A 13247-nucleotide genomic window follows, 5' to 3' on the forward strand; every position below is an offset into this window, starting at 1 on the left:
CCCGGGAGCTCGCTCCGCCCCGCGGCCCGGGCAGCCCGCCACCTCGGCCTCGCCAGGCGCCGCGCGGAGCCGTCGGAGCCCGGCCTGTCCCGGCCGCCGCCATCATGCAGAGCCGGAGCCTGACCCCGCACGTGCACTGGGCGCAGCGGCACAGCGAGCTCTACCTGCGGGTGGAGCTGAGCGACGTGCAGGTACCGCCGGGCCCCCAATCCCGCGCGCCGGGCCCCCGTTGCATGCAGTGTGTGTGCAGCCCAGGGAGACGCTCCTAGCCCGTGCATGGGAAATGCAGCCCAGGGAGACCCCCACCCCGCTGCACAGAGCCCCCGTCCCGTGCATGGGGTATACAGCCCAGGGAGACACCCACCCCGCTGCACAGAGCCCCCGTCCCGTGCATGGGGTATACAGCCCAGGGAGATACCCACCCCGCTGCACAGAGCCCCCGTCCCGTGCACGGGGCAGGCAGCCCAGGGAGACACCCACCCCGCTGCACAGAGCCCCCATCCCGTGCATGGGGTATACAGCCCAGGGAGACACCCACCCCGCTTCACAGAGCCCCCGTCCCGTGCATGGGGTATACAGCCCAGGGAGACACCCACCCCACCGCACAGAGCCCCCATCCCGTGCATGGGAAATGCAGCCCAGCGAGACACCCACCCCGCTGCACAGAGCCCCCATCCCGTGCATGGGAAATGCAGCCCAGGGAGACACCCACCCCACCGCACAGAGCCCCTATCCCGTGCATGGGAAATGCAGCCCAGGGAGACACCCACCCCGCTGCACAGAGCCCCCATCCCGTGCATGGGGTATACAGCCCAGGGAGACACCCACCCCGCTGCACAGAGCCCCCATCCCGTGCATGGGGTATACAGCCCAGGGAGACGCTCCTTCCCTACTGTGCAATGCCCTTGCCCCGGGCATGGTGTGTACAGCCCAGGGAGACACCCCACCATGCTCTACAGCACCCCTGTCCCATGCACCGCATACAGCCCAGGGAGACCCTCCTCTCCTTGTACAGGGCCGCCCCGTCCCATGCATGGGGTATACAGCCCAGGGAGACTCCCTCCTAACTACAGTTCCCCCATCTCATGCCAGGTGCATTAGGCATTTGGCGCCAAGAAAAAGGCTGGAGCACCACAGTGCAACTGGAACCTGTGTACTTTGCTGCTTGAAGCTCCCAGGCTTTTCTGGGTCAGATTCTGAATCCCCCTCAATTGCCATCATCCTGGCGTTAAACAATTTGTTTGGAACGGGTACACGCCTGCCGCCTAAAACATCCTCTCTTTCCTCAGAGCCCCGAGATCACCATTACGGATAACGTGCTTCATTTCAAAGGTAGGTGACTACATTGGTTTGAAAGTTAATAGCATTCCTGACCCCTCTGCGCAGAGGTGGACTCCTAGCGACATGCAGCCTAGCTGGACAGAGGGTAGGATTGCCAAGGGATTACTGGCCACAACTTTTCTAATTTCTTTTCTTGGTCATAATGATTTAGGCCCCAATCCTGGACCCCTACACTCGCCCAGAGGAGCTTGAACATCAGAGCCTTTTGGTGGAAGTGTAACACAATACAGCTGGAGTTGGTGGTATTGAGTTTCAGTTAAATGTTCTAGGTCTAGCTGTAGTAGTTGATAGGATCACCACTCTTTGTAGAAGATCATATTTAATTTAAAAAAAACAAACAAAAAACCAACCATGCACCACATTTAAAGATGTTAGCTGATTTTCCATTGAAAGCAGTATTGCTGTCACAAAGACCTTGTGTGCAAATACTATCAGGTTTTGGACCAGGAACTAAATTTCAATTTGAAAGGTAAATAAATTCCTTTGTAAAGGTTTTTTGTTTTGTTTTGACTGAGCCGTTCAACCTTAAGGGACCGAGTTTGCTGTTTTGCTTGTCAGGTTAGTGCTAGGAACATACTGTTACCTTTTTTGCATTAGGAATCTACTATGTATCTTTCATACTGCATCCTTGTAGCCCTGAAGCCTATGGTAAAAAGGTAATGTGTTGGCTTAGATTGTATCGAGCTTTATATGGACAGAATTATTTTACAATGGCACCCTTTAAAATGGCATATTTTTTGATGAGCCTGCTGGCTTTCAGAGGATTTCATGGGGCAGGACCTGGCTTTGTACGAGACTGATGAATCCTGGTGCGTATTTGCACTCTGTCATCACTGATGTTTTAGGGATTTCACCATTGCATCTTAGCAAAGGATCAGCTGCCCAACTTGAGATCGCTCCCGTTGGGTGGAACTTGCTCCTCCCGGAGCCTCGTCCATTCCTGTCTCACAGGAAGGTCCTTTTCCAGCACTATTCTCAGTTATAGCAGATGTCGACCCCCCATAAGGCACCCAGCGCGTTTTTAAAATGTCACTTGGTTAAAAGCGAATGAAATTCTAAAACTCCGTGACGCTGTCTTTGCATGTCCATTCTTAAATAGTTCGATCATGCAGCACATTGGGGCGGGGGAGGGCACTTTGTAAATGATTCAGTGTTTGTTTAAAGGTTTCAGGATAGCAGCCATGTTAGTCTGTATCCTCAAAAAGAACAGGAGTACTTGTGGCACCTTAGAGACTAACAAATTTATTAGAGCATAAGCTTTCGTGGACTACAACCCACTTCTTCGGATGCATATAGAGTGAAACATATATTGTTTGTTTAAAGTACATTTTGCAGACGGTGTGCGGTGGGGGGGCACTCTTCAGGATCTTTACACTGATTGTTGCTCCTTTTCTTTTAGCCCAGGGTCATGGTGCCAAGGGGGACAACGTCTATGAATTTCAGCTTGCGTTTCTAGAACCGGTCAAGCCCCAAGTAGGTATTTTTTTCTTTTATGTTTTACAAAAGAAAAGTATTCCCTGTTTAAAAAACACCCCAAAGGAAATAGATATGCTTTAAGTCTCCTGGGATGCTATTTCGGATAGTTGCTTTGCTTCCCGATGCGATAACAGATGATTTTACTAAGGTTTGAAGTTCTAAATGCTGTATGTGTTCAATTCCCCGTCTTTGAGCCTGATTCCGCAACCTTTACTCACACAGATCTCACAAATATGGGTTTACGGGAACATGGCTTTAAATTAATTACAGAAGAGAGCGGGGGGTAGCTTAAAAATTTACTGGAGCAGAAAAATAGCAGAGAATCTAGCAGTTTTTCTGAACGAAACATCCCAGGTTGGGGAAATACCATCCACTGTTAAGTTAGCACATGTGAAGTGCAGCCTCCCTGAAATAAATCAATAGCACTTCTTACGTATTCTGTGACCTTGCTAAAAATCTTGACACGTGCTCTCATTGCTTGTACGAATTACTCAGAATCCCAGCACGAACATGGTGCAACTCTCTTACTGTGAAGCGCTGTTTTATTTCCTGTCTTAGAACAGGAGAGAGTCTAACTGGTAAGATTGACCCTTCCTGGCCCTCCAAGATCTGCCTGTCCTTTTAGTCACAGGGGGTCCTGCAGAACTGATCTTCACCCGCAGTGGGCAGCAGCTGTAGCAAGACTTGTCCTGGCTCGTTTTATTTGCCCACTAGAAATAGCTGCAGTAAATCTGGGAAATTCTGCCTAATCCTTCCTTCCTTGGGGCAGATAGAACTTCCCTTCCCATCTCGCTGAGCAGAGAAGAAAGGAGGAGTTGAAATGCAGAATTTAACTCCTCTCTGGAGAGGTAAATGGCTGAATTCCGAGGGAATTGCCAACCCATCAATAGAGAAGTGAAGCTTTGCAGTAAAAGAAGCAAAAGTTCTTTGATTTAAACTCCACTATAATCAGAGTGCCAGGCCTTGTCTACCCAAAGATTTGCAACAAAATAACAAAAGGTAAGAATTAAAATCGATCTAGTTAGTTATTGTGGTGCCTGAGTACTCTTAGTGCAAAATAAAAAAAAGTGTTGATATATTTAAATAAAGTCAGTTGGCTACTAGCTTCTAGTCGCTTCTATTCCGAAATAAGAGTCCACTCACAGAACTGCATTGAAATAACGACATTGGCTTTAGCAAACTGATTTGGTTAAATTGGCACAAGTCTATGTGGGGACCAGTCATTAGTCTAACCCAGGGGTAGGCAGTCTATGGCACGTGTACCGAAGGCGGCACACGAGGTGATTTTTAGTGGCATTCACACTGCCCAGGTCCTGGACATCGGTGTGGGGGGCTCTGCATTTTAATTTAATTTTAAATGAAGCTTCTTAAACATTTTAAAAACCTTATTTACTTTACATACAACAATAGTTTAGTTATATATTATAGACTTATAGAAAGAGACCTTCTAAAAACGTTACAATGTATGACTGGCACGCGAAACCTTACATTAGAGAGAATAAATGAAGACTTGGCACACCACTCCTGAAAGGTTGCCAACCCCTGGTCTAACCCCAAATCATTCTGAGCACGTCCTGCTGTATTTGTGCACCTGCACAGCCTCCTTGCCAATGCATAGCAGTGTCTTTTCCCGAAGAGACTTGACATGTGTTTAAAATCTCTGATAAAGACCAAACAACGTCCTGGCAGGCTGTTCGGGTAATCTGAGGCCAGGACTGGAGAGCGAGCTATGGCTCCCAACAGAAGTGGCATCTTGAGTGTCATATTACTAGACAGCATGGAAATCTAACCAGAGATGGTCAGTGTCAGGAGGGGAGAATTGGCTGGCTGGCAAGTACTCCAGCACTGCTCCTGCTTTTTCTGCTTTAAGGGATGATTGTTCCATTTGTTTCTGTATTACCAAAAACCAAAACCCCCCAAAAGCCCCACCTATACAAGGGAGCTCCAGTGACCTCATCTGCAGTGGTACAGCACACAGAGAGAGGTGGCCTCTGAGGCCATATTGCTGCAGATGAGGTCACAGAGGTGCTGGAACCCCCTTGACCAGCACAGCTGTGCCAGCCAAAGTCCATAGCGTAGATTGAGTTACAGCTACAAAACGATGCTTTGACTGGTATAGTAGGAGCGCTTTGCTCATATAGTATACCTGTATCAGTGAAGCACTCCCAGTGTGGACACAGCTATTTCTGGCAAAGTTATGGTATAGTAAAACCACCCCCCATGAGTGAAACAAGCTATGCCAGTTCCCGGCCAATGGGAGCTGCGGGGGCAGTGCCTGCAGACAAGGCAGTGTGAGGAGCCGTCTGCCCCTCCCCCCAACCCCCCATCCCCAGGAGCTGCTGCCGGATATGGTGGCCACGTCTCGGAGCGGCATGGGGCTAGGGCAGGCAGGGAGCCTGCCTTAGCCCTGCTGCGCCGCTGCCTGGGAGCTGTCTGAGGTAAGCAGCGCTTGGCCGGAGCCCGCACACCAAACCCCTCCTGCACCCCAATGCTTTCCCCCAGCCCCCCCTCCCCGCACCCAAATGCCCTCCCAGAGCCTGCATCCTGCACCCCCTCCTGCACCCCAACTCCCTGCCCCAGTCTTGAGCCCCCTGCACCCAAACTCCCTCCAGAGCCTGCACCCTGAACTCCCTCCTGTACCCGTGCCCCAGGCTCATCCTGGAGCCCCTCCCACACTCCAAACCCCTCGGCCGCAGCCCAGAGCCTGCACCCCTTCCCACTGCCCAGTCCCCTGTCCCAGCCTGGTGAGAGTGGGGGAGAGCAAGCAACGGAGGGAGGGGGGATGGTGTGAGCAGGGTAGGGACATGGCCTCGGGACAGGGGGCGGGGCAAGGGTGTTTGGATTTGTGTGATTACTGTTATTTCTACATTTCCTTTGAGGTAGATGCTGGGTTGCACTCAAATTCAAAAAGTGATCTTGCACTTAAAAAGGTTGGAGACCATAGCTCCAATGGCCTTTTAGTGGCTTGTGTGAAATGAGCTGGGGGGGGTCTTGTGAAACCAGGCTACTGCCAGCTAGACCATCCCCCAAACCACCCCCCCGGCAGCTGGCCTCCTTGATAGGCAGGTACCGCAGAGGCAGCGGGCGCTGAATGTGGCTGTGGATACCGAACTGCCTTCTCCCCCTTACGGTATATCGCTCCTGCCGTGGGGGCATGATCGCCACTCACGCAGACGCCAACGCGCTTGTTTTAATCTAGCTAGCTCCGGCCCCAGAACCGTGAAGCTGCAGTAGCCTGGGCTTCCGTGGGGGCCGGCTGCTTGAGTGGTTACCCAGCGTTCTGTGGCTTCCTGCTACCCCACCCGAGCTAGCTGGAGGAAAACTAGCTCAGGTTTGTCTGCACAAGCTGCTCACTCCCCGTGACTGGCATGTAGACAAATCCTTAGACACAACCCCTCTACGTCAGGGTTGGGGCAGCACGACTAAGCCGCACTGCTGCTGCCCGTGTTGTACGTATATCGATGATAGAGGACTTTGCTCTCCAGAGCTATCAATACAGAACCTTTCACCAGCCCTGGTTGAATCAAAAACGTTCTTGTCATGTGGGCCCCAGTTCTAATGAGGCACGTTCTTGTGTTTACCCCGCATTGTGTCTCCTGCAGCTGGTGTACAAAGTGACTCAAAGGCAGTTGAACATCACCGTGCAGAAAAAAGAAAGCAACTGGTGGGAAAGACTCACCAAACAGGGGCGGCGCCCGTTGTTCCTAGCGCCTGATTTTGATCGCTGGCTAGATGAGTCGGATGCTGAAATGGAACTCAAAGCAAAGGTCAGTACTCCCTGCACTTTCGAAGCAGTTGAAATAAGCAGCTAAGAGTGCATGTCCAAAGAAATACATAGACTTTTGCCATTGAGTTAACGTATTTATATTTATTTGGAGTTCTGTCTAGTGTGCTGGAGGCAAGATCCAAATGAAACAATAATAAACGGATTCAGTATAAAGACCTGTAACTAAAAGGGGAGGCGCTGCTAGGTGAGGTGTTTGGTTTAAAATGAGCATTATCTGTAAGTTATGCACAGAGGCCCCAGTCTGGATCAGGGTCCCATTGTGCTAGACGTTATATAAACATACATGGATGGTCCTTGCCCTGAACAGCTCACAGTCTAAATAAGCTGAAATCCATGGGATAGCTGATGTTGGCAGAGGGCTCAAGCTATCTTGCCCACTTACAAACCAGGGTCTCCAAAAGTTGAGGTGCCTTGCCGTGAGAGACAGCCTGCCTCTGCTCTCCTTAAACGAGACTGTCTCAAGCATGTGCTCGCCTTTTGCTTATATTGTTATTAGAGTTGGCCCCAAATCAGAATGCTCCCAAATGGATCTGGCTCTGGCTCTGAACTTGGCAGGTTATTATCCCCTAGGCCAGTGGTTCTCAAACTTTTTTTATTTCGCGGAGCACTTGAAAATTGCTGAGGGTCTCAACGGACCACTTAATGATCTTTCCAAATGTTGTGTGTACCGTTAGCTAGCTACTGTAAAGCGCTTTGGATAAAAGCACTATATAAAAAAAAAATTAATGTTTTTTTGTTCTACAAATAAAAACACACAACTCGTATTTTAATATCCGTAGTCTTACCTTTCTAGTGCGATGGATGTGCCCTCTCTCCCCCACTGCAGCAGCCCCCGCGCTGGGGCTGGGAAGCCCGGCTGTCTCTCCCTGGCAGCCGCAGCTCTGGAGCTGGGGAAAGTCGCCTCTTTCTCTAGCCACCGCAGCCCTGCACATCCCAAATTCCTCCCACCCACTCTTCTCACCCCACGGTCCCCTCCCACCTACCCTCTATTCCCCCCAAGGCCATCACCTCACCTTACATGTGCATCTTCTCCAGAGTCCACTCACCTAATTAGTGGAGCCACGCCTGCACGGCCCCACTAATTAGGTGGGTGGCCCTTCATTCTCTTGTGTACGGCCACCCAGGCGCGCACCTTAGAGGGAACTATCCGCGGACCACCTGAATGGAGCTCCCGGACTGGACCACAGTTTGAGCACCTCTGTCCTAGCTAGTGTGTGCTGTTTCCTCCAGTCAAAGACCAAGAGAGACTCCCTTTCTAAAACACCCCAACCTTGCTTGTGTGAAAAGCAGGAGGCCCAAGGTTGTTTCTAAAATGAGGATTTCTAGGTGGAGTGTCTAGAAGCAGCCTCCTGAACCACCAGGCTGGCCCTGTCTTTACATTCAGCCACGTGGTAATTCAGATGCTCTCTACTGCATTCAGAATGGTTAGCAAAGAAATAACAATCTCCCTTGGAAAGGACGCAAGCACCCATGCAAAGTGTGAGTGGTGTCAGTTCTACAACAAACGCTGCCCCATGGTCAGAAGGACAAGTCTATTTCTTACCTCCTAATGACTATGTAAGTTACACAGGATATTGCAAAGGGCTGTTTTGATTTATATGGCAATCCAGAGTGACTTTACTTCTTCCCAGGGGTTAACAATTGGTGGGTGAGTGTTAAATGGTCTGAAGAGAGCCAGAGGATGATTTCACACTTTCATAAGAAAAGGAACAGTTTTGAGTGGTGGTAATGATCAAAAATTAACATGGAAAATGGCAGTTTTCACAGCAAAAACATATTCATTAGATGAAAATATATAATGGAGGTCGCATAGCTGGTTAGACAACCATTAGCTGTTGCAGTAACACACTTTCCTGACAATGAAGAATTTGCACAGTTTTGCCTAGGTGAAAAATGTAACACATTAGTCTACTAAGAGGATATTATCTGAGTCTAAAACCCCACTAGCTTTGCAGCAGAACAGTTAACTAAATATTAGCTGGTCATTACTGTATTGAAATACTACATTAACATCCTTTAAAACTTTATCCATAATTTTTAGGAAGAAGAAGAGAGGATTAACAAAATCAGAATTGAATCCAGAGTCCCTAAAGACCGTAAGTGACTGTATCTTTAAATTAGTAAGGTTGATTTGGTGGATAAGATAGTGACAATAGTTTGCTTATGCACATCACAGGCAAAATATTACCGCTGTAAGCACGCACTTAAGTACTTACGATGCTATCATGGTAGTGTTGATAGACGTGTTGTCTCTGTAAAACTAGCATACAGCACTTTATTATGTATATAACTACTTACAAGCTTAATAAAACCACACTACTGTTTCATAGGGGATTTGGTAATTTTTGTCATCAATAGTGCAAGCAGGGGACGTGAAACCCCAGCCCAAGCTGAGATAGATGCAGCACTCCTGTTATTCCAGTGCTGTTTTTCTTGAGTCCACATGGCAAATTGTTTGGTGGTCCTGTATTGTCCGGAATAGAGTGAAACCTTGTTTTCTCTTGTAATCCATATTCAGATTTGAAAGGCTAACTCACTAACCCACCTCACCACCGAGAGCCAGTTGCACAAAATAGGAATGCTGTTGCCTTTTGCTAACATGATTGTTTAACATTGATTGTAGCTTTCAGACAGCTGAAGAGAGGATATTTGTTCATGTATAATCTTGTGCAGTTTTTGGGGTTCTCCTGGATTTTTGTGAATATGACAGTTCGCCTGTTTATCTTAGGAAAAGGCAAGTAATAAGCACTATTTTATCCATGCTATTTCTTCCTCCTTTCACCCTTTGCAGTAATTTCTAAACCATGACATCTAAATTAAGCCACATGAAACTGTCAATACTTCATTGAAATGCACAACAAAACCTGCCCAAAAGTTGTCATAACGTTAAGGACAGGACCTGTAAATAGTTACAGATCCTGTGATTTATGGGCATCAGTAATATTTGCTGTAATCTGTAAATGCTAAATTTTAATTTAAAAGAAGGAACTGCGTGGCAGGGGGGCGGATGAAAAATGTCTCACTCTAGGCAAGGTGGGCAAGGTAATATCTTTTATTTGGACTGTCTTCTGTTGGTGAGAGAGACAAGCTCTGTGTGGCTTGAAAGCTTGTCTCTGTCATCAACAGAAGGTGGTCCAGTAAAATATATTTTCTCACCCACCTTGTGTCTGTACTGTCCTGGAATCGACATGGCTACAACTACACTACCTCACACTCGAGACAGACGTTTCTTACCTTCAGAGAGCCAGTATTACTAAAAATGGATTGGCTCGAATGTTATTTTACTAAAAGATCCAGTTGTCCATTCTGTTAATCCACAGCACAACCCTCTTTCTTTTCCATATTATTTACTGAAGTGGCTCTAATTGTCCTTGCATTGGGGGTTAGACTAGATGACCCTTGCGGTCCCTTCTAACCCTATGATTCTGTGATACTTTCAGCATAGGACTTTACTTTGATCGGGTAACGTTTTTAAGGCTTTTACTCTGACTTCACACTAGCCTGCATATCGGCTTTACATACAAGGCTGAAGACTACATTTTCCCAACACAAATCTAGTTCTAAAATATTTGAGTGAGTTAGTATGTGTTGGGGGCTGTGTAGTTAAGCTGACTTCTCCCAGCAGGCAAATTCAGATGCCTTAAAGCAGTCTTTTGTTTCTGATAGATTCCTTCTATGACACATTTCACACCATTGCTGACATGATGTATTTCTGTCAGACGCTCGCATTTATAGAGATCCTGAATTCACTAGTAGGAATCGTCAGGTCACCACTTATACCTTCTTTACTCCAGGTAATATTTTAAGATTCCTCGCACCCCAGGTTATTACAGTTTATATTGTGATAGTCTTAGACATGACTGCTTAAAAAAAAGCGGGGGGGGGGGGGGGAGTGAGGAGGAAATGGCATCAATTTGGACTTACCCCAGGGATATCTTTTGCCCCATCGGTAGGAATCCATGCTTCCTAGCCTGGGTTCGTAGGCTACCTTCTTGGGTTGTCTGACGAGACAAGGAGTTGGGGCAAAGACAAGAACAGCGGGGTGGGGGATCCTCATGCACTTGGACCAGCTCAACTTCCCACAGCAAACACACTGCACTGCAAAAGATGTGGCCACCTTCTCTCTCTGCTTCTGGGTTGGCCCCTAATACAGCTGGTCAGTGTGTACAAGGACTACAGGCTTAGGAAGCACTTCCCCAGCCCATAGCTCAGCTCCAGGGGCACATGCCCTGGTCTTCCAGCACCACTAATGTGCCCAGGGCTCTAAAGGAGCCCGTGCTGTGTATTTCTAGTCGTAGGGGCTCACTGTTGCCCTCTGACTGTGCCGCATTGGTATATGTTCAGTATACTTACATGGATGTGTTGGGGTTTGTTAAACAGGTCCTTGGAAGAAATTTTGTCTTGTTTATTGTCCTTGGAAATGTGGAGGAAATGCAAAGCAAAGCGGTGGTGTTCTTTGTATTTTACTGCTGGAGTATTATCGAGCTATTCAGGTTTGTTGGGATTTTCCTTTGTCATGCCTGGACTGCCAGGGCTCTACTGGAAAACAGCCTTTGTGTTCAAATAATTTTGATTTTGCCATTAAGAAACACCCTGTGGCATTCGCATTATAGCCCCTGCTGGTAAAACGTTCCTTGGGACTCAGATTTGTCACAGCGTAACTGTCTTGCTAGCTTCCTGTATCTGGCAGAGTCTGGGCCTGATTCCAATGTGAGATGCGAGAGCCGATGTTGCTCCATGTCTGGGAAAACTTGCTGCTATGTTCCTCTACCCATTTCCAGCCCTTGGTAGGGAAATCTCATTTTCATGTCGCTTTCCACAGGAAATTCAGACCTTTGGCTAAAGAATTTGATGGATTCTGGAATTTCTGGTGTTTGTCAGATCAGCTACACCTCTACCTTGATATAATGCTGTCCTCGGGAGCCAAAAAATCTTACCTCGTTATAGGTGAAACCGCGTTATATTGAACTTGCTTTGATCCGCCGGAGCATTGCTTTACCACGTTATATCTGAATTCGTGTTATATCAGGTCACGTTATATCGGGGTAGAGATGTACATTGTATTCTATTCATTTTTGGGGATCTAAATTGAAATATTTTGAAGAAAGCAGGCAGTTAAACCTATCCAGGTTGCCAGGATAATAAGTCTAGTACTGTATCAGAGGGGTAGCCGTGTTAGTCTGGATCTGTAAAAAGCAACAGAGAGTCCTGTGGCACCTTTAAGACTAACAGATGTATTGGAGCATAAGCTTTTGTGGGTGAATACCCACTTCATACAGTCTAGTACTGTAAACTGTGAGAGGAAAAACATACCTGCTGCAGCTCCATATGAAACAGTCCCTTTTTAATATTCTTAACCATTATTTACAATTAAGACAATAGTTAAACGAATTTATCATGTTTATCATGAATATTTGACATTCATGACATCATACAGTGATTATGCACAATATTGTAACTTAAGTGGAAAGTTAAATTTTTAAGTAATGTCTGTCTTTCAAACTTTGAATGTTATTCTAGGTATCCATTCTACATGCTTTCCTGCATTGATATAGAATGGAAATTACTAACTTGGATCCGATATACCATCTGGATTCCTCTCTATCCTTTAGGCACCTTGGCAGAAGGTAAGCCTCAAAAACACAGCCTTGTAGATCATGCTGCTCTGCATAGAGATGAGAGAGTAACTCATACTTTGGTTTCGATGGTGGAATTGAAAAACCTGAAAACAATTAGTTTATTTTGAACCCAAATCAGTTTTTTTTTTTGACAAAACCAAAATAATTTCATTCTGATCAAACACAAAGTTTCAAAACAAAACTGCTAGTTTTGAAGCAACATTTTGATGGTTAGTTTCAAAATGAAATGTTGAATAAGTTTGTTTTGACTTCTTCATTTTTCCCTCTCGTTTGGGTTGTTGCTTTTCTTCGGTTCTCTGGGTTGACTTTCTTTGTAGTGAGAGGAAGAAACAGCAGAGTGCACTGAACTTAGGCAGTAAGGTTAATATCTTGCTGCTATGGGTGGATTCATAGCATTGCCCGCCAATGCCAACAAACAAAACTAGGAAAATATCATGACTTAGGTGCAAGTGTGTTTAAAGATGCCACTTAAAACTAGTTTTATGCTGAAGTCTCTCTAGGTTACAAGAGCTGGTCAGAAAGTATCAAAATATTTTACCATTAAAAGGGAACAACTTTGAGAAGCTTCGTTTTTTGACCAGCTCTAGAGTTTACCTTATCCTTTGTACTTTGCCTGTAATCTTCTTGGCCTTCTGCTTTCAGCTGTGTCTCTGATTCAGGCCATTCCAATCGTCAGTGAAACAGGGAAGTTTAGTTTCACGCTGCCATATCCGACGAGCATGACAATCAAATTTTCGTTCTTTCTTCAAATCTACCTTATAATGTTATTTTTAGGTAAGTTTTTATTGTTGTTTCATTGTATTTCTCTCCTGTTGAAATACCAAGTCAGTTATGTACAAAAAAGGAGTAATAGATTGCAACTTTAAATTATATCTGATAGGTCATTGTTGTACCAATTTGACTGAGCTTAAACTGTCATCATACTTGTAGTGAATTGCACAGGTTAACCCAAAAGGAGACCTCAATAACAGATCACCTTGAAGCACATGCATATCAGAGGCCAA

The 13247-nt window shown here is 46.5% G+C and overlaps 1 protein-coding gene across 2 annotated transcripts in view; it reads left to right on the forward strand.

Annotated features, from left to right (window-relative positions):
* HACD3 (3-hydroxyacyl-CoA dehydratase 3) overlaps nt 1–13247 on the forward strand; it is a 16360-nt gene continuing 3113 nt past the window's right edge. The window contains exons 1-10 of one of the 2 annotated variants that reach the window (XM_034782953.1): nt 1–191; nt 1290–1332; nt 2741–2814; nt 6420–6584; nt 8646–8700; nt 9228–9338; nt 10271–10398; nt 10985–11097; nt 12125–12231; nt 12886–13017. In XM_034782953.1, coding sequence (XP_034638844.1) covers nt 105–191; nt 1290–1332; nt 2741–2814; nt 6420–6584; nt 8646–8700; nt 9228–9338; nt 10271–10398; nt 10985–11097; nt 12125–12231; nt 12886–13017 — 1015 coding nt within the window. In that variant the 5' untranslated portion in view covers nt 1–104. The remainder of the gene's footprint in view (nt 192–1289; nt 1333–2740; nt 2815–6419; nt 6585–8645; nt 8701–9227; nt 9339–10270; nt 10399–10984; nt 11098–12124; nt 12232–12885; nt 13018–13247) is intronic. The other variant, XM_034782954.1, reaches the window with a different exon arrangement.

Source organism: Trachemys scripta, chromosome 10 (assembly GCF_013100865.1).
Source record: "Trachemys scripta elegans isolate TJP31775 chromosome 10, CAS_Tse_1.0, whole genome shotgun sequence".
Classification (NCBI taxonomy): Eukaryota; Metazoa; Chordata; order Testudines; family Emydidae; genus Trachemys; species Trachemys scripta.